The sequence below is a fragment of the Canis lupus genome, unplaced genomic scaffold, assembly GCF_011100685.1.
Source record: "Canis lupus familiaris isolate Mischka breed German Shepherd unplaced genomic scaffold, alternate assembly UU_Cfam_GSD_1.0 chrUn_S259H419, whole genome shotgun sequence".
Taxonomy (NCBI): Eukaryota; Metazoa; Chordata; class Mammalia; order Carnivora; family Canidae; genus Canis; species Canis lupus.
Window position 1 is genome coordinate 1 of NW_023331189.1, and position 23,798 is coordinate 23,798.

Below are 23,798 nucleotides of genomic sequence, written 5' to 3' on the forward strand. Positions count from 1 at the left end.
CCCATAGATACAAATGTAGTGAAATGAAGGGGCACCTGCACCTCAATGTTTATGGTAGCAATATCCACAATACCCAAACTGTGGAAGGAGCCAAGATGTCCTTCAACAGAGGAATGGATAAAGAAGATGTGGTATGGGACCCCTGGGTGGCTCAGCGGTTGAGTGTCTGCCTTTGGCTCAGGGCATGATCCTGGGATCCGGGAAGAGTCCCATGTCCGGCTCCCTGCATGGAGTTTGCTTCTCCCCCTGCCTGTGTCTCTGCCTCTCTCTCTCTCTCATGAGTAAATAGATGAATTCTTTTAAAAAAAAGATGTGATATACATACAAAATGGAATATTACTCAGACGTCAGAAAGGATGAAAACCTACCACTTACATCAATGGGCATGGAACTAGAGGGTATCAGGCTGAGTGAAACAAGTCAACTGGAGAAAGACAATGATCATATGGTCTCCCTCATAGGTGGAATATAAGAAATAGTGCAAGGAGGGGAAACTGAATGGGGAAAAATCAGAGAGGAAGACAAACCATGAGAGACTCAACTCCAGAAAACATACTGAAGGTTGCTGAAAGGGAAGTGAATGGGGGGATGGGGTAAATCAGTGATGGTCATGAAGGAGGGCATGTGACGTGATGAGCACTTGGTGTTACATGCAACTGATGAATTATCGAAAACTTTATCTGAAAACGATGACCCTTCTAAATGTTGGGAAATTGAATTTAAATTTAAAAACATAATGTATACCTAACATAGTTTGAATGGGTGTACTTATATGCCAATTTTTAAAAAACACAGTACTGTAAATGTATTTTCTCTTCCTTCTGATCTTTTTTTAAAAGATTTTATTTATTCATAAGAGGCAGAGAGAGAGAGAGAGAGAGAGAGAGGCAGAGACACAGGCAGAGGGAGAAGCAGGCTCCATGCAGGGAGCCTGATGTGGGACTTGATCCCGGGTCTCCAGCATCACACCCGGGCTGAAGGCGGCACTAAACCGCTGAGCCACCCGGGCTACCCTCTTCTGATTTTTCTTAATAACATTTTTCTCTAGCTTACTTTATAAGGAGAATATAGAATGGAATACATATAACACACAAAAAATAGGTTAATTGACTGTTTTGGTACAATATTCTGGTCAACAGTAGATTAGTAGTAGTTAAGTGCCTGGGGAGTCAAAAGTTCACAGATTTTACACAGAGGATCAGTGCCCCCCTAAGCTCCACATTATTCAAGGGACAATTGTATTAGTGTTGATTTTCTGATTGGCAGGGTTGTACGGTAGCTATGTGGAATGTACTGACTTGCAGGATATAGGGGCCACAGGAATTGGGCATAAATTAACAATTTACTTTCAAACCATTCTGGAGGGAAAAGGTCGTTTTCTCTTTTTTTTCTTTTCTCTAATTTTAAGACTCTTCTCAAAAAGTAAATTAAAAAAAAAAGAAAAGATAAAAAGCCTTAGGCAAATCTTTTTCACCATGAGGAAAGAACTATGAATAATAAGTATTTAAAATTGAAATTATACACAGGGTTTATGGCACTATAAAAATTGAAATACATACAAACATTGGTGATAGCTTTAGCAGCAGTATATCAAAATGATGTGTGTCTAAATCCATATGTCTAGTAATAAAACATAGAAAATACAAAAAAAAAAAAAAAACAACTACCAATTACCAGCCCCAAAACATTATCAACAACTTGGTCCGATCTACTTGGGCAGATTGGAGCCTGTAAAACTCAATAATGCTGGTTTCCATGTAGAAAATATGCTTAAATTTAATCAGATGCCAAGAAACATAGCTTAAAATAATATATAAACTTTCATTACACACGATATAACAACATTTCCTTTAATAAAGATTTTTTGTACATCAGATATTTACTGGGAAACAATTAAAATGTTATATTAAACATCTAGGTAATAAACTTTTACTATATAGCTTTCAGATCATATACTTTCTATTCAAAATCTCTACATATTCTCGTGATGCTTGCAGTACTAGATCTTGATTTACATTTGATTCGTCAGTAGGTCCTAAAGGAGAAGATCTACAGAATCCTGATTCTCAATCATGAGCAACTGAAAAAGAGAAAGAATAATATTCTTTATCTGAAATACTTTGTAGTTAACTAGAAGTTAGTAAAAAAAAAAGTTGGAATCTTCTGAGTGTTAAAAGGATGAAAAATATCTACATATAACTACAATATAAAATACAAGATTACTATTAAATCAAGTTTGCTCACGATTGCCCATTGAATTAATTACTACTGTGGATAAACACTAGCTTCTGGTTTTCTCATTACAAGATGAGATTGCAAGCTGATGGCACAGTCCACCCCTGAACAATCATATACTATCAACTGAAAAATCTAACAGGCAATATCTAGAGTCAAATATATCATGGCAGGTTTAAAACAAGACATTATAAGAACACACAGAAGGGACATCCTGGTTTTCTATCAATATTGTCTGCTTTTCTGTGGAGGGAATAGGAAGGCTGATACCTGAAAGATTACTCTCTGCAAAGCAGCAGAGTAGGGTAATGGCGACAGAGAAGGCTCACCAATGTGGCAAGAACCAAATTGATTTGGGTGCTTATATTCCATGCTAAGAAACCTGGAATTTTACCCAATGGCAAAACCAGTGGCTGGAGATTGAAATGTCACCTGTCAAGGGACAGCTATATGAACTATATAATTGCTTAACTAAGTATTACTGAGACAAGTCTGGTCTGTTTGGTCTTCTACCACTAGCAGAAACAAGAATTTGAGAACGCCCACATTTTCAGATTGACAGTTCCATAGCGATGGCACAAGTGAAGGAAGATTACAGCCAAAAGTGCTAACAGGCATACAGGCTGCAGGTTTTTAAAAAGGTATGAGGGATCCCTGGGTGGCACAGCGGTTTGGCGCCTGTCTTTGGCCCAGGGCACGATCCTGGAGACCCGGGATCGAATCCCACGTCGGGCTCCCTGCATGGAGCCTGCTTCTCCCTCTGCCTGTGTCTCTGCCTCTCTGTCTCTCTCTGTGTGGCTATCATGAATAAATAAATAAAATCTTAAAAAATAAAAATAAAAAGGTATGAAACACGATGACCAAATGAGGATAAGTCTCTTATTCACTATGTTTATGTTTTACATTTTTTATTAGATATATCTAGACAAAATTTTAACAAGGTGAAGGGATGCCAGTTACGATTTGTGGTTTATTCAGAATTAATGACCATCTAAATTTGTGAATTTGGCAACATACCTTCTTTTAGTTCTCTGAGTATACTTCTTCCACATCTGCTGCATCTGAAATAAGTTAAACGTTACTTACAGATGTTCAAGTTAAACAAGAGACATTATTGTAGAATTTTAGTTTGCTTATGAAACGTGGTCTGGAAATGATACTTTTAGAAAGTAAAAGCTACAATTTGCTTAAATAGAAAGCGATGCACATAAAAAAATAAATCCCTACTTATTTTTAATCTGGATAACTGAGAAGAAAACCTATAATGCTGTTTAGAGGATTCTAATAAAAAGTACAATTAATATTGATCAATCGAATATACAGAATTTTCTGGAAGAAGAGGACGATGGTGGAGGAGTAGGAGACCCTAGTTTTGTCTGGTGTCTGGGGATTCAGCTACATAGGTATCAAATCATTCTGAACACCTGTGGACTCAGACAGAGATCCAAGAAAAGAATTGTTGCAATTCTACAAATAGAACAGCGACCGCTTTCTTGCAAGGTAGGAGGTGTGGAGAAATGAATCAGAGGCATATCAGAAGATTAAACCAGGGCGGCAGGGAACCTCTGGAAGCTAGAAGGCAAGTCCTGGAAAGTGGATAGCAGCAGCAGATGCACAACCAGAACTTTTAAGAGGTCTTTCCAGTGAGGACATCCCTGTCTGAAAGATGCTCAGGGTGGCAACGGGGGGGGCAAGCATCCTAAGTGGGACGGACAGTGTGGTCTCAGGATCCCTGGGGGGGGCGGGGTCACAGAAGGAATGGGGGGGCGGCGCCTGAGTATGGCAGTTGCCAAGGCGTTGAGCGGGGGAAGCCAGTTGCAATCAGTGAGCCCAGGAGTGGTATTCAGCTCAGTGTTGCCCATAAACCCCAAACCGAGGAACAGTCAGGTGACCACTTTCCAAGCAGGAAAAACTGGGCAAGACTCCTCCTTCCCCCCAAGGCACAGTGTGAATGGGAGCTACAGGGGTCTGCAAAGTTTGGAAAATCGAAAGGGGGTCTGTGCTTGAGATAAAAATGGCTTGGTCACAGGCTGGGTGAATACAGAGTGCAGACAGAAACCAGGGAGACACAGTAGGGAGTGAGATCTTTCAATTCCAAGGGCTGGAAATTAGGAGGCCACCATTTTCATTCTCATCCTCTAAAGCTGCCCAGAAAGCCTTCAGGGAACAAAAGCCACAAGAGGCATCTGGAGCTGCTTACCTGGCCTGGCCCCTGGCAAAGGGTGGTGCAATCCCACCCTAATCAAAGACCCTAAGAATCATTGCAACAGTCCTCTCCCTCAGGAGGTCAGCAACAACTATCCTGCTAAGACCACTTTACTCATCATACAGAGCTGCAGAACTCCAGTGCTAGGGGCAAACAGTATACAGAACTCATGGCTATTTCTCATGACTCCTTAGTCCTTTCTATTTTAATTTTCTTTTTTGCTTTTCAACCATTTTCTTCATTTATCAACTCGTACAATTTACCTTTTTACACTTGCATTCAATCCTTTCACTGCTCTAATATTATTCCTGTATATATTGAAGTTTTTCTTTCTGTACCATTTCGGGAAGTAGTTCCTTCTAAGAAATAGACTAAAATACAACCAGAATCTACTATACTGCTCTATTCTCTTCATCTGTCTGATTATAATATTTTAAAATCTATCTTAATTTTCATATTTACAGTTACATTCTATCCTTTCATTGCATTTAATTTTATTTTGCATATAATGAAGTTTTCATTCTTTACAATTTGGATGTAGTTTCTTCTTCTAACAAACAGACCAAAATAAACTTAGGATAGAGTATATTGCTCTGTTCTGTTCAACTGGCTGATAATATCCTTTTTATTTTGACTTTTAATTTCCATTTTTACACTACATTCTAGACTTTCCTTGTATTTAATTTTATTTTTGTATATATACAAGGTTTCCTCTTAACCATTTGGGGATGCAATTTCCTAACAAAAAGACCAAAATTCACATAGTAAGCGGTGTACTGCTCTGCTCTCTTGATCTCTCTAATTCTATTATCTCCTTTGTTAACCTTTAAATTGGCTTCGGGTCTCTTCTGATTTGTTTAGCATGTATTTATCTGGGGTCATTCTTGATATTTTTCTATTCTGTTCTCTCACTCATCTCTTCTCTCTGGACAGAAGGACAAGATGGAAAAACTCCACCGCCAAAAGAGAACAAGAGGTAGTACTGACTGCCTGAACCTAATCAGCATGGATAGAAGGGAAGAGGCTGGAGCGAGAGTTCAGAATAATGACCATCAAGATAATAGCTGGGCTTAAAAGAAACACAGAGGACATTAGAGAATGCCTTTCTGGAGAAATAAAACAACTGATATCTAATCAAGTTGAGATAAAAAAGGCTAATCTTAGTGAGATGCAATAAAAAATGAAGGTTCTAACTGCTAGGATAAATGAGGCTTCACAGAGAAGTAGTGATATAGAAGACAAAACAATGGAGAATATAAAGCAAGCTGAGGAAAAGCTGAAGAGAAACAACCACTGGACTATGACAGGAGAATTTGAGAGATGAGTCGTACCACACAGCAAAACAATGTTAGAATAATGGGGATCCCAGAAAAAGAGGGGAAGGAGGGGGCAGAAGGCATATTTGAGCAAATTATAGCAGAGATCTTCCCTCATCTGGGGAAAGAAACAGGCACTCGAGTGCCAGGAGGCACAGAGAACCTTCCTCAAAATCAATAAAAAAAACAGGTCAATATCTCCAATATAATAACAAAGCTTGCAAATTTCAGACCCAAAGAGAAAATCCTGAAAGCAGCTTGGAACACGAGGCCCTGAACCAAGAAGGAGAGAAATATTCAACTGGCAGCGGATCTATCCAAAGAGACCTAGCAGGCCAGAGAGAGCTGGCATGATATACTCAGGGTGCTCAAGGAGAAGAGTCTACAGCCAAGAATCTTATCCAGCAAGGCTTTCATTCAAAATACAAGGGGAGATAAAATGCTTCCAGCACAAACTGAAACTAAAAGAATTTGTGATCCTTAAAACAGCTTTGCAAGAAGTGGTAAAGGGGAAACTTTAATCAAACAGAGAGCCCAAAAGTAACACAGACCAGAACACGGACTTTACACATAATACAATGGCACTACATTCATATCTTTCAATCCTTTCTCTGAATGGAAACAAGTCAAATGCCCCAACCAAAACACACAGGGTATCACAGTAGATAAAAAAAAGCAAGACCCATTGATATGCTATCTGAAAGAGACTCATTTTAGACACAAAGACAACTTCACATTGAAGGTGAGGGAGTGGAAAACCATTTATCATATTAAAGGACATGAAAAAAAACTGGAGTGGCAATATTTATATCAACCAAATTGGATTTTTTTTAAGATTTTATTTATTCATGAGAGACACACAGAGAGCGAAAGGCAGAGGCACAGGCAGCGGGAGAAAGCAGCTCCGTGCGGGGAGCCTGATGTGGGACTAGATCATGACCTGAGCCGAAGGCAGATGCTCAACCACTGAGCCACCTGGTCATCCCACAAATTGGATTTTAAACCAAAGACTGCTATTAAGAGAAGAAACAACAACACAAAAGATGAAGAAACTCACTATGCCATAATTAAAGGGTCTATCCAAAACTAAAATTGGACAATTATAAGTTTTAATGTGTCTAAAGTGGGAGCAGCCAACTATATAAACCAACTTTCTGTTAAGATTTCATTTATTTATTTATTTGACACACCACACACACACACAGAGAGACAACAGGCAGTGGCAGCAAGAAAGAGAGAAGCATGACTCCCCACTGAGCAGGCAGACTGATCAGGGCTTGATCCCAGGACCTTGAGAACATGACCTAAGCCAAAGGCAGAGCCTTAACCGACTGAGCCACCCAGGCCACCTTATAAAGCATTAATAACAAAATAAAGGAACACATGGATAGTCATATAATAATAGTAAGGTACTTTAACACAACACTACTGTAATGGCCAGATCATCTAAGCAGATGATCCACTAGGACGCAAGGGCTCTGAATGACACATTGCACAAAATGGACTTCACAGATAACTTCAGAGCACTCCATCCTATGACAACAGAATACACATTCTTCTCGGGTGCACATGGAACAAACATTCTGCACAACAGATCACATACTCAGTCACAAATCAGCTCTCAACTGGTACCAAAAGACTGGGATCATTCCCTGCATACTTTCAGACCACAATGCTTTGAAACTGGAACTCAATCTTGACAGGAAATTTGGAAAGAATTCAAATACACAGAGGGTTAAAGAATCCAACTGGGGCACTAAGGCACATTTAAAACCTCATAGAAACAAATGAAAAATGGAAACACAACTGCTCAAAACATTTGGGATGCAGCAAAGGTCATCGAAAGAGGATAGTATATAGCAATGCAAGCCTTTCTCAAGAAATGAGAAAGGTCCTAAATACACAACCTAACCCTACACCTAAACGAGCTGGAAAAGAACAGAATATTAAAGCCTAAAACCAGCAGGAGAAGAAAATTCATAAAGATCAGAGCAGAAATCAATGAAATAGAAACCAAAGGAACAGTAGAACACATCAATGAAGTCAGGAGCTGGTTCTTTGACAGAATTAATAAGATCGATAAACCCCTGGCCAGACATATCAAAAAAGAGAACGGAGCCAAAAAATTAGGCAATCTAGAAGAAATGGACGCATTCCTGGAAAGCCACAAACTACCAAAACTGGAACAGGAAGAAACAGAAAACCTGAACAGGCCAATAACCAGGGAGGAAATTGAAGCAGTCATCAAAAACCTCCCAAGACACAAAGGTCCAGGGCCAGATGGCTTCCCAGGGGAATCCTATCAAACGTTTAAAGGAAGAAACAATGCCTATTCTACTAAAGCTTGTTTGGGAAAGATAGAAAGGGATGGAGTACTTGCAAATTCGTTCTATGAGGCCAGCATCACCTTAATTCCAAAACCAGACAAAGACCCCACCAAAAAGGAGAATTACAGACCAATATCCCTGATGAACATGGATGCAAAAATTCTCAACAATATACTAGCCAATCGGATCCAACAGTACAGTAAGAAAATTATTCACCATGACCGAGTAGGATATTATCCCCGGGACACAAGGCTGGTTCAACACACTCGTAAACAATCAATGTGATTTATCATATCAGCAAGTGAAAAACCAGAACCATTATGATCCTCTCTTAGATGCAGAGAAAGGATTTGACAAAATACAGCATCCATTCCTGATCAAAACTCTTCAGAGTGTAGGGATAGAGGGAACATTCCTCAACATCTTAAAAGCCATCTACGAAAAGACCACAGCAAATATCATTCTCAATGGGGAATCACTGGGAGCCTTTCCCCTAAGATCAGGAAAAAGACAGGGATGTCTACTCTCACCACTGCTATTCAACATAGTCCTGGAAGTCCTAGCCTCAGCAATCAGACAACAAAAAGACATTAAAGGCATTCAAATTGGCAAAGAAGTCAAACTCTCCCTCTCCTCTTTGCCGATGACATGATACTCTACATAGAAAACCTAAAAGCCTCCACCCCCAAGATTGATAGAACTCATACAGCATTTGGCAGCGTGGCAGGATACAAAATCAATGCCCAGAAATCATGGCATTTCTATACACTAACAATGAGACTGAAGAAAGAGAAATTAAGGAGTCAATCCCATTTACAATTGCACCCAAAAGCATAAGATACCTAGGAATAAACCTAACCAAAGACGTAAAGGACCTATACCCTAAGAGTATAGAACACTTCTGAAAGAAATTGAGGAAGACACAAAGAGATGGAAAAATATTCCGTGCTCATGGATTGGCAGAATTAACATTGTGAAAATGTCAATATTACCCAGGGCAATTTACACGTTTAATGCAATCCCTATGAAAATACCATGGACTTTCTTCAGAGAGCTACAACAAATTATTTTAAGATTTGTGTGGAATCAGAAAAGACCCCGAATAGCCAGGGGAATTTTAAAAAAGAAAACCACATCTGGGGAAATAAGATCATGAATGAAAGAAGACAGATCACGACCAGCACCAGAGAAATACAGACAACTATAAGAACACATTCTGAGCAACTATATGCCAACAAACTAAGCAATCTGGAAGAAATGGATCCCTTCCTACCAAACTGAAACAGGAAGACACAGGAAACCTGAACAGACCCATAACCAGCAAGGAAATGGGAGCAGTCATCAAATATCTGCCAACAACCAAGAGTCCAGGACCAGGTGGCTTCCCAGGAGAATTCTACCACACATTCCAGGAAGAATTAATCTATTCTTCGGAGCTGTTTATAAAAATTAGAAATGGAAGGGAAACCTTCCAGCGTTCTCTGTGAGGCCAGCATTACTCTGATCGAAAAACCAGAGCAAGACCCCACCCAAAAGGAGAATTACACTCCAATATCCCTGATGAACATGGATGCCAAAATTTTCACCAAGACACTGGCTGGGAGGATTCAACAGTACATTAAAGGATTATTCACCATGTCCAAGTGGGTTTTATGCCTGGGCTGCAAGGGTGATTCGACATCTGCAGATGAATCAATGTGATACACTACAGAAATAAAAGAAAGGATAAGAACCATAGGATCCTCTCAAGAGATGCAGAAAAAGCAGTTGACAAAGTGCAGCACCCTTTCCGGATCAATACTCTTCGCAGTGCAGGGAGGGGGGGGAGCATATCTCAATATCATAAAAGCCATCTACGAAAAGCCCACACCTGATGCCATTCTTAAGGGGAAAAACTGAGAGCTTTGCCACTAAGGTCAGGAACACGACAGGGAAGTCCACTCTCTGGACAACCAGTGTTGTTCGACATAGCCTCAGCATTTAGACAACAAAAAGAAATAAAAAGGCGTCTGAATCAGAAAAGAACTCAAACTCTCACTTTTCTCAGAGGACATGATATCCTATGTGGAAAACCCAAAAGACTCCACCCCAACGTTGCTAGGACCCTTTCCTGAATTCAGCAAAGCAGCAGGATAGGAAATCCATGCACAGAATCAGTTGCATTTCTATACACTAACAATGAGATGGAAGAAAGAGAAACTGAGGAGTCGATTCCATTGACCATTGCAGCAAACACCATAAGATGCCTAGGAATAAACCTACCCAGAGAGACAAAGGATCTATACTCTGAAGATGACAGGACATTCTGGAAAGAAATTGAGAAAGGTGTAAAGAACTGGAAATACATTCCATGCTCATGGATTGAAAGAATTAAATATTGTTAAAATGTTTATGCTAGCTCCATCAATCTATATATTCAATGCAATCTCTATCAAATACTACCAACTCCTTTTATACAGCTGGAGTAAATAACGGTAAGATTTGTTTGGAACCTTAGAAGACCCCGAATAGCCAAACATATGTTGATAGAGGTAGCCATAGCTGGTGGCATTACAAAGCCGGACTTCAAGCTCTATTTTAAAGCTGTGATCAACAAGACAGTATGGTACTGGCACAAAAGCAGACATGTCGATCAATGGCCCAGAAGAGAAAACCCAGAAGTGGACCCTCAACTCTATGGTCCACTCCTCTTCAACAATACTGGAAAGAAAATCCAATGGAGACAAAGCAGTCTCTTCAACAAATGGTGTGGGAAATCAGACCACCACATGTAGAAGAATAAAACTGGACCATTTTCTTATGCTATACACAAAAATAGAGTCAAAATGGATGAAACACCCAAATGTGAGATAGGAATCCATCAAAATCCTAGAGGAGAACACAGCCAGCAACCTCTGTGACCTCGGCTGCCGCAACTTCTTGCTAGAACATGTCACCAGATCCCAAAATGACCTACTGGGAATTCATCAAGATAAAAGCTTTTGCACAGCAAGGAAACAGTTGACAAAACCAAAAGACAACTGACAGAATGGGAGAAGGTGTTTGCAAATGCCTTATCAGATAAAAGGCTGGTATGCAAAGTCTATAAAGAGCTGATCAAAGTCAACACCCAAAGAAAGATAACCCAATGAAGAAATGGGCAGAAGAAATGAAAGGACATGTCTCCAAAGAAGACATACATATGGCCAACAGACACATGAAAACATGCTCAACATCAGCTGGCACTAGAGAAATACAAATCAAAACCACGGTGAGTTTCCCCCTCACACCTTTCATAATGGCCAAAATTAGCAAGTCTGGAAATGACAGATGTTGGCGGGAATGCAGAGAAAGGGGGATCCTCTTATGATGTTGGTGAGAATACAACCTGGTGCAGCTCCTCTGGAAATCAGTACCGGAGGTTCCTCAAAGAGTTGAAAAAGGAGCTACCTATGTAAAACCCAGCAATTGCGCTAGAAGGTATGAATCCCGAAGATCACTTTGGTCGGGATCCAAAGGGGCACCTGCACCCATATGTTTATACCAGTAATATCCTCAATAGCCAACCTGAGAGATATGGATGTTCTTTGAAAGAGGTATGCATAAAGAAGATGTGATGTAGATATAAATAAATAAGTATCATATTTATTTATTAGACAGAGAGAGAGAGGGAGGGAGAGAGAGAACAGAATATTACTCAGCCAATAAATAATTAAATCTTGGGACCCCTGGGTGGCTCAGTGGCTGAGAGTAGGCCTTTGGCTCCGGGCATGATATATATATCATAACATTATAAGCTAGTTAATTGAATTTAAATAAAAAATAGTAAAGAAACCAATGGAGCTAGGAATGTGAAATAAAAGAATATACATAACTTCTGAAGGATCTTTGTAACTTCTGTTACAAAATTGTAAACAAGAGTCATTTTACACTTTAATAGTTTGTGATTTTCAGAAAAAGTGCCCTTTATGAGAGATTAATCATTTGTTTAATAAATTATTCCTCCGAATGAACTTTCCACTTTTGCACTTTTGCACTTTTGATTTTGCACTCAACAAAATCTTGAGGTATGTTGTATGCTCTATTTTTCAGCACAGACTCTTAAATACATAAAACAATGGAAGTGGGACTACATAAAGTCATGTGGAATTTCTCCCTGGTAATATTGAGTAAAACTATTTTGTTATCTATATGATGACTGATGTACTTCTTTTCATGTGAACACAGAGATTTCAGAAAATCTGCTTCAGGAAAGGAAAAAATATAAGCTAGCACTAGTTTTCCAACTTAGTTTCGCATTGATACGTTTCTAGAATTAGAAACAAGGAAAAGAAATTTTAACTGTAACTTTGTTTCCTTTCTATGAATTAGGACCAATTTTTGAAGCACCTGACTTACTATAGTTATCATTATCTACTTAATTATGAAATATTTAGGAATATTTCAGACTACAGTTGACCTTTGAGCAACACAGTGGTTAGGTGCACTTACCCCCGTGCAGTCAAAACTCTGTATAATTTCTGATTCTCCCCAAATTTAATTACTAATAGCCTACTGTTGATGGGAAGCCTTACCAATAACACAGTCCATTAATACATGGTTTGTACATTACATGTGTTATATAATATAGTCTTAAAATAAAGTAAGCTAGAGAAAAAAAGGTTATTGAGAAAACATAAGAGAAAATACAGTACAACACAACAGCCAAGAAAGTCCATGTGTAGGCTAACTAGACCTGCAGCTTACAATTCCATGTTGGTCAAGGATCAAATGTGCATTACAAATATTCCCATCTAGAATGCTCTTATTCTTATAAAAGGCATCCTCTCATTGAATTCCCAAAATAGGGTCTAAATACGGTACTAAGTGGTGCCTAGGTGGCCCAGTCACTTAAGTGCCTGCCTTCATTTCCTTAAGGAACGATCAAAGGAATATAATGATCTTTTCGCCAAAAGTCTTTTCCTAAATACTTGCTTCTGTGACCCTGGTTTATTTCCAGGTGAGAATTGAGTTAGATGGTAGAAATAGCTTGCAATCCATTAATAAAGAGAACATATTTGCAATTTTATTTATACTTTTCCATTTATCAAAAACATAAGAGGGTAAGAAAATTATACACATAAAAACAACGTATCAGCAAATTTTAATTCGAAGACTCATTAATTAGAAGGATTTTCTCATAACAGTTTGTTTCCAAACTACCAATCATAGAAATCTAAGGTTCCATTGGGGATACTGTAGGATTGAGGGACAAAAGTCTCCAGCTGTAGTCTCATCTCTCTTTTAGCTACACAGCTCCACTGGTCTCGGTTTTGTATAATACAGTTTAATGCAAAAACAGAAACAAACAAAAAACAAAACAAAACAAAAACAAATTAAGTTCCATTCTTTGAAAAAAATATTGTTTTCCAAAAGGTAGTCACTAATTTAGTCAAAGTCCCTAATTTTTTTATTTTAATTTTTATTTATTTATGATAGTCACAGAGAGAGAGAGACAGAGACACAGGCAGAGGGAGAAGCAGGCTCCATGCACTGGGAGCCTGATGTGGGATTCGATCCCGGGTCTCCAGGATCACGCCATGGGTCAAAGGCAGACGCCAAACTGCTGCGCCACCCAGGGATCCCAAAGTCCCTAATTTTACATAAGAGACAAGAAGGCCTCAGAAAGATTGCAGTTTGCCTCAGGTCAAAAGACCAAAGAGTTGCAGGCCAGGAATGTGCTTTAGGTCCTCCTGAGCTGAGAGTTTTTATGCCAGTTACTTCATCATCTTCAGGAAAAATACCTACATTTTTAACTATAACTGACTGAAAATGAACACATAAAAGTTTGTCATGTGGCTCAATAACGACTAGGCATGAGGCACAAAACAGCTTTCTAATTAAATTATAAATTTTAAAGTCTAAAGTGTAATTTAAATTATAAATTTTAATGTTTTATGAATAAAAATACAGCAATGGAAATGATCTTTACTCCTATTGGGAACAGTTAATAGACTGCATTTATAAGCACAAATTTTTTAAACCACAAGACACGGAACTTGAAGGAGAAAATCTTTAGTTGAACCAAAGAGGCTGAAATGGAGGAAACTCTTCCTGGAAAGAATTATTCTTTTCCTCCAGATAAAACTTGGTTTACCAAAATCAATCAACAAATGAGTTATCTATGTTGTGGATTATTAAACACAAAACAGACTTCTCTTTACCACCTAGTATGCTCTGTCCAACCTCTCATCATTATGAGAGTTGGTATGTACAAAAGACAGGACTAACTTTAATTTAAATCCAGTCAGAAATTAGAGGTAAACCATCATTACCCACAAGTGGATTTATCTCTACCTCCCTCACAGCAGGAAGGGAGATTTGCCTAATGAGTGAATTGGGGAGAAGGCACTAGGCAGTGCTTAGGAGATTCCAAATCTCTTTTTTGAAAAGATGTGCTCACCCATGGTAACATGAATTCAGGTCTGCTCTCATCTTCGTGGGATGGGCATCAAACATTTGTTTCCTCCATTTACAACTGTGTGGGGAAGTGCCTAATTTGGGATAAAGAATTGGGAAGCCCACTGTGGCTACATACCCACCCAAACCACATCCTCCAATCTGTTAGCATGTATTAGTAACAAAGGCTACTAAGTTTAACTCCATCTGCCTGACTCCTGTGCTCTGAACTCAGAAAAAGAAGAGCACTGTCCTCTGCCACCTACCCCACCACAGCTCCAATGAGAGAAATGACCAGACAATACTTTGAAAAATGTTTCCTTCTTGCTTGACTTTATAACTAACATTCATTGTTCAAAGCAACATATTTTGAAGAGGGAAAAGTTGGAAAGAACAATTTTAGAAACAAGCAGAGAAAGTCAGACAAAACGAGGAGACAGAGGAGTATGTTCTAAATGAAAGAACAAGGCCACGAGATAGAACCTCAGAAAAACAACGAAATGAAACAGAGATAAGGAGTCAGCCTGATAAAGAGTTCAAAGTAATGGTCACAGAGATGCTCAGCAAACTTGGAAGAATGGACGGATTCAGTGAGAACTTCAACAAAGAGAAAATATACAAAAGAACCAATTAGGGCTGAAGAATACAATAACTGAAATGAAAAATACACCAGACACAATCGACAGCAGATTAAAAGATGTGAAGAACAGATCAGCAATCTGCAAGAAAGGGTAGTAAAAATCATCCAAGCTGAAAAGCAAAAAGAAGAAATAATTTGAAAAATTAAGATACAGGGACCTCTGGAATAGCATCAAGTATAATAAAACTCACATTAGAGAGGTCCCAGAAAAAGAAGAGAGAAAAGGGTGAAGAACTTATTTGAAGAAAGAATACCTAAAAACTTCCCTAACCTGGGGAAGAAAACAGGCCTCCAGGCCCAGGAAGCATTGCCAGTCCCAAATAAAAGGAACCCAAAGAGTTTCACACCAAGACACATAATAACAAGTCAAAAATGAAAGAGAAAAGGAGAATCTTAAAAGCAGAAAAAAAGAAAAGAAAAGAAAAGAAAAGAAAGGAAAGGAAAAGCAATTAGTTATATCAAAGCGAACCACTACAGGGATATCAGTGGATTTTTCAGCCAAAACTGTGGCATGCACTCTGGAAAACTTTGTGGAGGTTCCTCAAAGAGTTAAAAATAGACCTGCCCTACGACCCAGCAATTGCACTGCTGGGGATTTACCTCAAAGATACAGATGCAGTGAAACGGCAGGACACCTGCACCCCGATGTTTCTAGCGGCAATGTCCCCAATAGCCAAACTGTGGAAGGAGCCTCGGTGCCCATCGAAAGATGAATGGATAAAGAAGATGTGGTCTATGTATACAATGGAATATTACTCAGCCATTAGAAACGACAAATACCCACCGTTTGCTTCAACGTGGAGGGACCTCAAGGGTATTGTGCTGAGTGAAATAAGTCCATCGGAGAAGGACAGACATTATAATGGTCTCATTCATTTGGGGAATATAAAATTTAGTGAAAGGGAATAAAGGGAGAGAAAATGAGTGAAAATATCGCTGAGGGTGACAAAACATGAGAGACACCTAACTCTGGCAAATGAACAAGGTGTAGTGTAAGGGGAGGTGGGCGGGGGGTTGGGGTGACTGGGTGATAGGCACTGAGCGGGGCACTTGGGATGAGCACTGGGTGTTATGCTAAATGTTGGCAAATTGAACTCCAATAAAAATCGGAGAAGGACAAACATTATATGGTCTCATTCATTTAGGGAATATAAATAATAGTGAAAGGGAATGGAAGGGAAGGGAGAAGAAATGGGTAGGAAATATCAGAAAGGGAGACAGAACGTGAAGACTCCTAACTCTGGGAAATGAACTAGGGGTGGTGGAAGGGGAGGAGGGCAGGGGATGGGGGTGAATGGGTGATGGGCACTGAGGGGGGCACTTGACGGGATGAGCACTGGGTGTTATTCTGTATGTTGGCAAATTGAACACCAATAAAAAATAAATTTATCATATAAAAAGAAAGTTAAAAGAAAAGAAATTGTCGCATGATATTTTCCAAGTGCTAAGAGGAAAAAACCTAGGATATTTTTGGCAGGTTTATAATTCAGAACTGAAAGAAAGATAAAGAGTTTCCCACACAAAACTTAAAGAAGTTCATCACCACTAAATAGGTCTTATAAGAGATGTTAAAAGGACTTCTTTAATCAGAAAAGCCCAGGGTACCTGGACGGCTGTCAGTGAAGAGTCTCCCAGGACCCTGGGATCAAGCTCTGCAAGGGACTCCCTGTTCCCTGCTCAGAGAGGAGCCTGCTTCTCACTCTCCCTCTGCCCCTCCCTCCCCTTCACTTGTGTTCTCACTCACTTTGCTCTCAAAGAAAGAAAGAAAGAAAGAAAGACCATAACTAGAAATAAGAAAATGAGAGTTTTTTTTTAATTTTTATTTATTTATGATAGTCACAGAGAGAGAGAGAGGTAGAGACACAGGCAGAGGGAGAAGCAGGCTCCATGCACCGGGAGCCCTATGTGGGATTTGATCCCGGGTCTCCAGGATCGCGCCCTGGGCCAAAGGCAGGCGCCAAACTGCTGCGCCACCCAGGGATCCCCGAGACAGTTTTATCATAAAAACAAACATACAGTAAAGGTAATAGACCAATCATTTTTATAAAGCCAGTATGAGGGTTACAAGACAAAAGGAATAATATCAATTATATCTACAGTAACTAGTTAAGGGATACACAAAATACAAAGGTGTAAACTATGACATCAAATTTATAAAACAAGGCAGGGTGTAAAAATGCAGTGTTTTTAAAATCTGTTTGAACTGAAGTAACCATCAACTTAAAAGAGATTGCTATACATACACAGGATGTTATATATGAACTTCATAGTAATCACAAACCAAATATTTATAACGGATACACAAATGGAAGAAAAGCATCCAAACATAATACTAAAAGTCATCGAATCAGAAGAGAATAGAGCAAGAAAACAAGGAAGTCGAATGAAAGAACAAGACTAAGGCTTCATTTAACATGAGTCTATGCTACATTTTTCTACATTAATAAACCATGAATATACTATCAAAATCATAAGCCTATGTGCATTGATTGAAATGGGTATTTTAACAACAATGATACACAATGGAAATGGGTTGTTATTAAAGGCTCCCTATCACTGCCATCTTAGTCATCAATCATTCAAGTGATGGCATCAAGGTAAATATATGTGAATTTCATTTGAAATATCCAATTATTTGTGGGGTGCCTGGGTGGCATCAGTCAGTTAAGTGTCAGAATCTTGATTTTGGCCCAGGTCATGATCTTAGGGTCATGAGATCCGGCTCCACTCTGAGCATGGAGCCTGCCTAAGAGTCTCTCTTCTCTCTTTCCCATTGCCCTTTACCACCTGCTTGCTTTCCTTCATTTTTTCTCTCTCTCTCTCTCTCAAAAAAAAAAAAAAAGAAAAGAAAGAATCAAATATTTCTTTGACTTACTTATTTAGAAAATCTCTACAGTTGCTCAGCAAGCCATTTTATAAAAATTGAAATAGAAGTAATATAAGTTAAAAAAAAGGTGTTATAAGAAAGCAATTAGGGATGTGCTCTCATGTAAGAAAATGCCAAAACTTACAACATTTTTTAAACTGTTTTATTTATTTATTCATAAAAAGTACAGAGAGAGAAGCACAGACATAGGCAGAGGGAGAAGCAGGCTCCCTATGGGGATCCTGTTGCGTGACTCAATCCCAGGACCCCTGGATCATGACCTGAGCCAAAGGCAGATACATGCTAAACCACTCAGTCATACGGGTGCCCCCAAAACATAGAACTATCAATTTAGTGTTACAAGTTTATTTAATTCATAAAAAGGACTTACCGTGGAATCGTTAAAATAATAAATATCCCTACATGGTTAAGCGTTTGGATTCTAATCATTCACTTATGCATAGGGGTGGAAAATTGGGATACAGCAAACTTTAAACATATTATAAACTATTGCTAATCAGAGAATAAGTCAAAGCATCTAAGTGTACTTTGGGTTAGTAGGTAATAATATTTACTTTCCAAAATCCAATTTAACATAGCTTTTCAAGGAAATGGGTCTGTTTGGGGGTGCCTTGGGAACTCAGTTGGTTAAGCATCCAACTCTTGATTCCAGCTCAGATCATCATCTCGGAGTCATGGGATCAAGCCCTGAGTCAGGCTCCACACTCAGTGGGGAGCCTGCTTGAGATTCTCCCCCTCCCTCTACCTCTCTCCCCACTCATGGGCACACTCTCTTCTCTCTCAGATACATAAAGAAGATAAAATGTGTCAGTTTAGTGGTATTTATTGAATAAAGTTAATAATAGGTATCTCTTGACAATAAGAGCTCCAGGAGCTTAAAAAAATACCATAAAATTTCTGTCCCATTTCCTTATTAGCACAAACCAGTATAACTTTTACTTAATGAGTATTATTCAGTTAACTCAGAATTTCACCAAATTAAAAACAAAAATTTTATTGGAAATCTGAAACTCAAGAAAAGAAAGATAATATAACTAACCTTGAACAAGTGAGTTTCAATGCTGCTAACTGAAGTCTGCGGCCTTGAGGTAGGAATCATTACATTTTCTCTTGGAGTAACATTTCTATCCAGCAGTAAACTACTAGTCAAATTTCCAACAGAAGGCCCTTCCAAGACTGGTCCCATAGTAAGAGTGCTGTGGAAAGGTCTGTTCTGCTGTCTCTCCACCAGATATTTGGTACTGATATCTGCCAGCCTCTCATTAGTCCTGTGAAGATTACACAACACAAGTGCTTAGTATTTTATTTCTACCCAAATCATTCCTGCATGACCTGCATTTTTTTAAGTTTCCATAATAGCAAACAGAATGTGCCAGTAAACAGTGTTTTAACACTGAAAATGTGACAGAGCAGAGCTACTATATATATTTATAGGTTTAAAATTATTCCAAAGGAGTATATATGATTCCAGGGATAACTAACTAACAAGAAATTCAAATTAGGGGAGGGAAAGAAATGGCTGACAGTGATGCACATGGATTGACAGGTAATACTTGCTACCTTCTGGAATGGCTGTAATTACAAGATTCTGGAGAATGCCGTTACACATATTTGTATTTAGTAAACCAGTTCAGAACATAAAAATAAACCATCCCTCAAAGACATTTTCAAGGATGTGCTTTCACCACTCTTGTACATTTTTCTCATTGCCTCAGAGAAATTGAGGGTTTCGCACCAAGGAATACCTCAGACCAACAACCTCTAGGGGCCAGGTAGATGGCAGAGCAGTGATCAGAAGGACCGAAACAGCTCCAGAGGCAATTAGCTGATAACACACTTACCAAGGCCCTGGAAGTAGAATCTGCCCTTTTTGTCTTCCACACACCCCCTCATGCCCACCATGATGCTATTTTTAGCCACGTTGGGATTTATACTGCCTTTCACCCCAGTGTGAATCTTTCTCTGTTTCACATGTATACTTTTATATAAAGCAGAAAACCTACAAAGGTTTCCCCCACCCTCAGGCTCTCTAGTAATAATACCAAAGACACAATCAAGAAAGTTAATTTACCAACCTGCCAGGATGTATAGTACTGGCACTTGATCTTTTGGGTTAAAGGTGTAATCTTCCAAAAATGAACTCATTAATATTTCTATTTAGGGTAATTCTGACAAAAAATTTTATAGTAATATGCTGTCTAAATACCCACTATTTGCTTCAACGTGGATGGAACTGGAGGGTATTATGCTGAGTGAAATAAATCAATCGGAAAAGGACAAACATTATATGGTCTCATTCATTTAGGGAATATAAAAATTAGTGAAAGGGAATAAAGGGAAAGGAGAGAAACTGAGTGAAAATATCAGTGACATTGACAAAACACGAGACACACCTAACTCTGGGAAACAAACAAGGGATGGTGGAAAGGGAGGTGGGCAGGGGGTTGGGGTGACTGGGTGATGGGTACTGAGGGGGACACTTGGGCGGGATGAGCACTGGTTGTTATGCAATATGTTGGCAAATTGTTATGCAACATGTTGGCAAATTGAACTCCAAAAAAAAATAAAAAAACTAAAAAAACTTTTAAGTAGGGTTGTAGAGATGCAGTATGTGAATCTGCTTTTTCCACTATAAATTTTATGAAGTTTAAATATAGACACGTATTCCCAATGAAAATTTAGTGTTCTAATTGAAATATACCATAATTGTAAAATACATGCTAGATTTTTAAGACTTCGAATGAAAAAAATATGAAATATCTCAGTAATAATTTTATATTGATCACAAGTTGAAAGGATATTTTTTGATGTATTGTGTTAAATAAAATATATCAACTTTAAAAAAATAATATGCTGTCTAAATTATAAAGTTTTAAACAATTAGTTTGTAAAGACAACAAGATAGAGTAACTGAAAATATTAACGGGAAAAAGTAAAATCATATAACCCCCCCCACACACACAAAAAAAAAAAAAAAAGAGGAGAGAGGCAAACTATCCTGGATGAACATAAAATGGTAAGTTTATTTACAAACGTTATTTTCCAAAATTATACTATCCAGTTGGCTTTCACTTCCTACTAATCTCATGAACCCATCTCCATAAAAATTATGCTTTAGAGGCAAATCAATAAGCTAAATCTATTTTCATTGATTCTGTTTTAACTTACTTGCTCAGTTTTTTTGTCAATGACATTCGCATTTCTGATTCTTCTAGGTAGAGTTGCCTGTACTTTTCCAATTCTATTTTAAGTTCCTGAGAATTTCTTATTTGGGATTGAAGTTCAGATTCCAGCTCTTTAATTCTGAGTGCCACTTGACTGCTTATTGAAGCATCATGACTTGCTCTTAACTGCTCTAAGTTTTCTTGAGATGCTGCTTGTCTCTAAAGCAAATTAAAAGCACAGTTTTAAAACAGCTAAAACTTGAATAATTATAGTATATTTCTTTCCTTCAGTTGGGAGTCAATGATTCAGAGAGCAATTTTAAATGTGTAAAAAAAGCTGAAGTGTAAAATATTTATCACCAATGTCACCTGAATTAAATCTGAATGATAAAAATAAAGTTTAATCATTCTTATATTAGTACTCATGCAATCTGATACTTCAAAGAACAAGAGAATCAATTAAAAATTTTAAAAAGTGCATAATACAACTTGAGAATAACCCGTTTCTTGATTTCTGCTCAGAGTATGTTCTCAGTCAGAGGTCCTGAGGCCAAGCCCTGTGTCACACCCAGTATGGAGTCTACCCAGGATTCATTCTGTCTCTCTGTCTCTCCCCCTCTGCCAATCCCCCTGCTCATCTTCAATAAATAAATAAGGAAATAAATAAATAAATGAAATCTTCAAAAAGGAAGAATAACCTAGGAATGGAACATGGAGCCCAATGCAGGGCTTGATTTCACAAACCTGAGACCAAGACCTGAGCTGAGATCAAGAGTCTGCTGCTTAACCAACTGAGCCACCCAGATACTCCATGGTAAAAGTTTTATTTTTTTAAATTTATTTAATTTTAAAGATTTTATTTTATTTATTCATGAGAGCCAGAGAGAGAGAGAGAGAGAGAGAGAGAGAGAGAGAGGCAGAGACACGGGCAGAGAAGAAGGAGGCTCCACGCTGGGAGCCTGATGTGGGACTCGGTCCCGGGACTCCAGGATCACGCCCTGGGTCAAATGCAGGTGCTAAAACCACTGGGCCACCCAGGAATCCCCATGGTAAAAGTTTTATTTTATTTTATTTTTTCCCCATGGTAAAAGTTTTAAATCACAATTTTTTCTTTTCCTCTTAATCGTCTTGTTTCAGGGGATCCCTGGGTGGCTTAGCGGTTTACCACCTGCCTGCGGCCCAGGGTGTGAACCTGGCATGGAGCCTGCTTCTCCCTCTGCCTGTGTCTCTGCTTCTCTCTTCCTCTCTCTATGTATCTCCTGAACACATAAATAAAATCTCAAAAAAAATAGTCTTGTTTCATACATACTGGTCATAAAAATAAAATGATTCTCTCCTGAGAATCATTCTGAAAGATCAATTTAGTGAGAATAATGATGAAAACTGAAATCTTTACAGGGAGGAACGAATGCCTCCAGAAATATACCAAACAGATTGCTGTAAAGGAAGCAGAGGAAACATACACAATGCATATAACCAAAGTGTAATTTGTAATGAAATAAATGAAAGCATATCACAGATCAATAAACTAATCTGTAAAACTAGATTGACTTCTTTTAATCTTTCTTCTACAATCAATCTTGCTCTCTGGTCAATCTCCCATTTATAATACTTTTCTACTTGAATGCCTTGTACCACATTGACTTCTGCGTGACTTCTGAGGTTTACTACTTTTTCTTCCAAGTTCTTTTTAATCTGTTTTAGTTTTTCACATTCCCTCTCTGTTGCTTTCGTAGATAATAACTCCTGTAGAAGAACTTGATTTTTTGCATCCAGGTCTATACATTTTGAAGATGCAGTTTCAAATATTGCTCTAAGATCACCAATCTCCATGAATAGAACAATACAGTTTGGAAATGGAATGAAATTAGCTTAACTCAAAACTATAACCAACATTTTAAAAAACATTTTATGTTTAAGTCTCTGTACTGAACCGTAGGCTCGAATTCATAACGTCAAGATCAAGAGTCATATGCTCTACTGAGTCAGCCAGGTGCTCCCATTTTAAAATAAATTCATTTGCAATAAAATATAATCTATATTGTAGTAGAGTCTTAGAATGTGGAACCCTGAAGCACTTAGAAAATTAAGAACAAAGTTAAAACCACTAGGAGTTACTAAAAAAGATCTCTGCTATCATTGTCTTTGCCACACAACATTTGTACTTCATTTTATGCTTTTATTTTTCTATGACTGCTTCAGATCTTTCCTCCATAAAATAACTGTAAGTCACCTCTTAGTATAAAGTCTCTTATATAGGCAAATTGAATTCAAATAAAATTTTAAAAAAGAAAAGAAAGTCTCTGGCCCCTTCCCCCATCCTAACACAGCATAATTTTTAAAAATTATTTATTCATGAGACACATAGAGAGAGACAGAGATATAGGCAGAGGGACAAGCTCCACAGGGAGCCCGATGAAGGACTCGATCCCAAGGCCCTAGGATCATGCCCTGAACCAAAGACAGATACACAAACCACTGAGCCACTCGAGTGCCCCAATGAATACTCCCATTAATTTTTAAAAAGTTTTAGTAATATCATATTGACTTATGTAGGTCTGAACCAATAAATGCTTCCTAAGAGAAGACTTTGAAAATAAGACTCT

At 38.4% G+C, this 23,798-nt stretch overlaps 1 protein-coding gene across 3 annotated transcripts in view; it reads right to left on the reverse strand.

Annotated features, from left to right (window-relative positions):
- Nucleotides 1–1,829: 1,829 nt before the first annotated feature.
- The window catches only part of LOC119879088 (ankyrin repeat domain-containing protein 26-like), a 42,134-nt gene continuing 20,165 nt past the window's right edge, over nt 1,830–23,798 (reverse strand). Inside the window, exons 4-6 of one of the 3 annotated variants that reach the window (XM_038589545.1) lie at nt 21,197–21,411; nt 19,068–19,296; nt 1,830–2,080 (exon numbers count right to left, since the gene is read on the reverse strand). In XM_038589545.1, the coding sequence (XP_038445473.1) occupies nt 2,036–2,080; nt 19,068–19,296; nt 21,197–21,411 (489 nt within the window). In that variant the 3' untranslated portion in view covers nt 1,830–2,035. Of the gene's footprint in view, nt 2,081–14,518; nt 14,597–19,067; nt 19,297–21,196; nt 21,412–22,499; nt 23,020–23,798 lie in introns of those variants that run through there. The other 2 variants (XM_038589544.1, XM_038589546.1) reach the window with 2 other exon arrangements.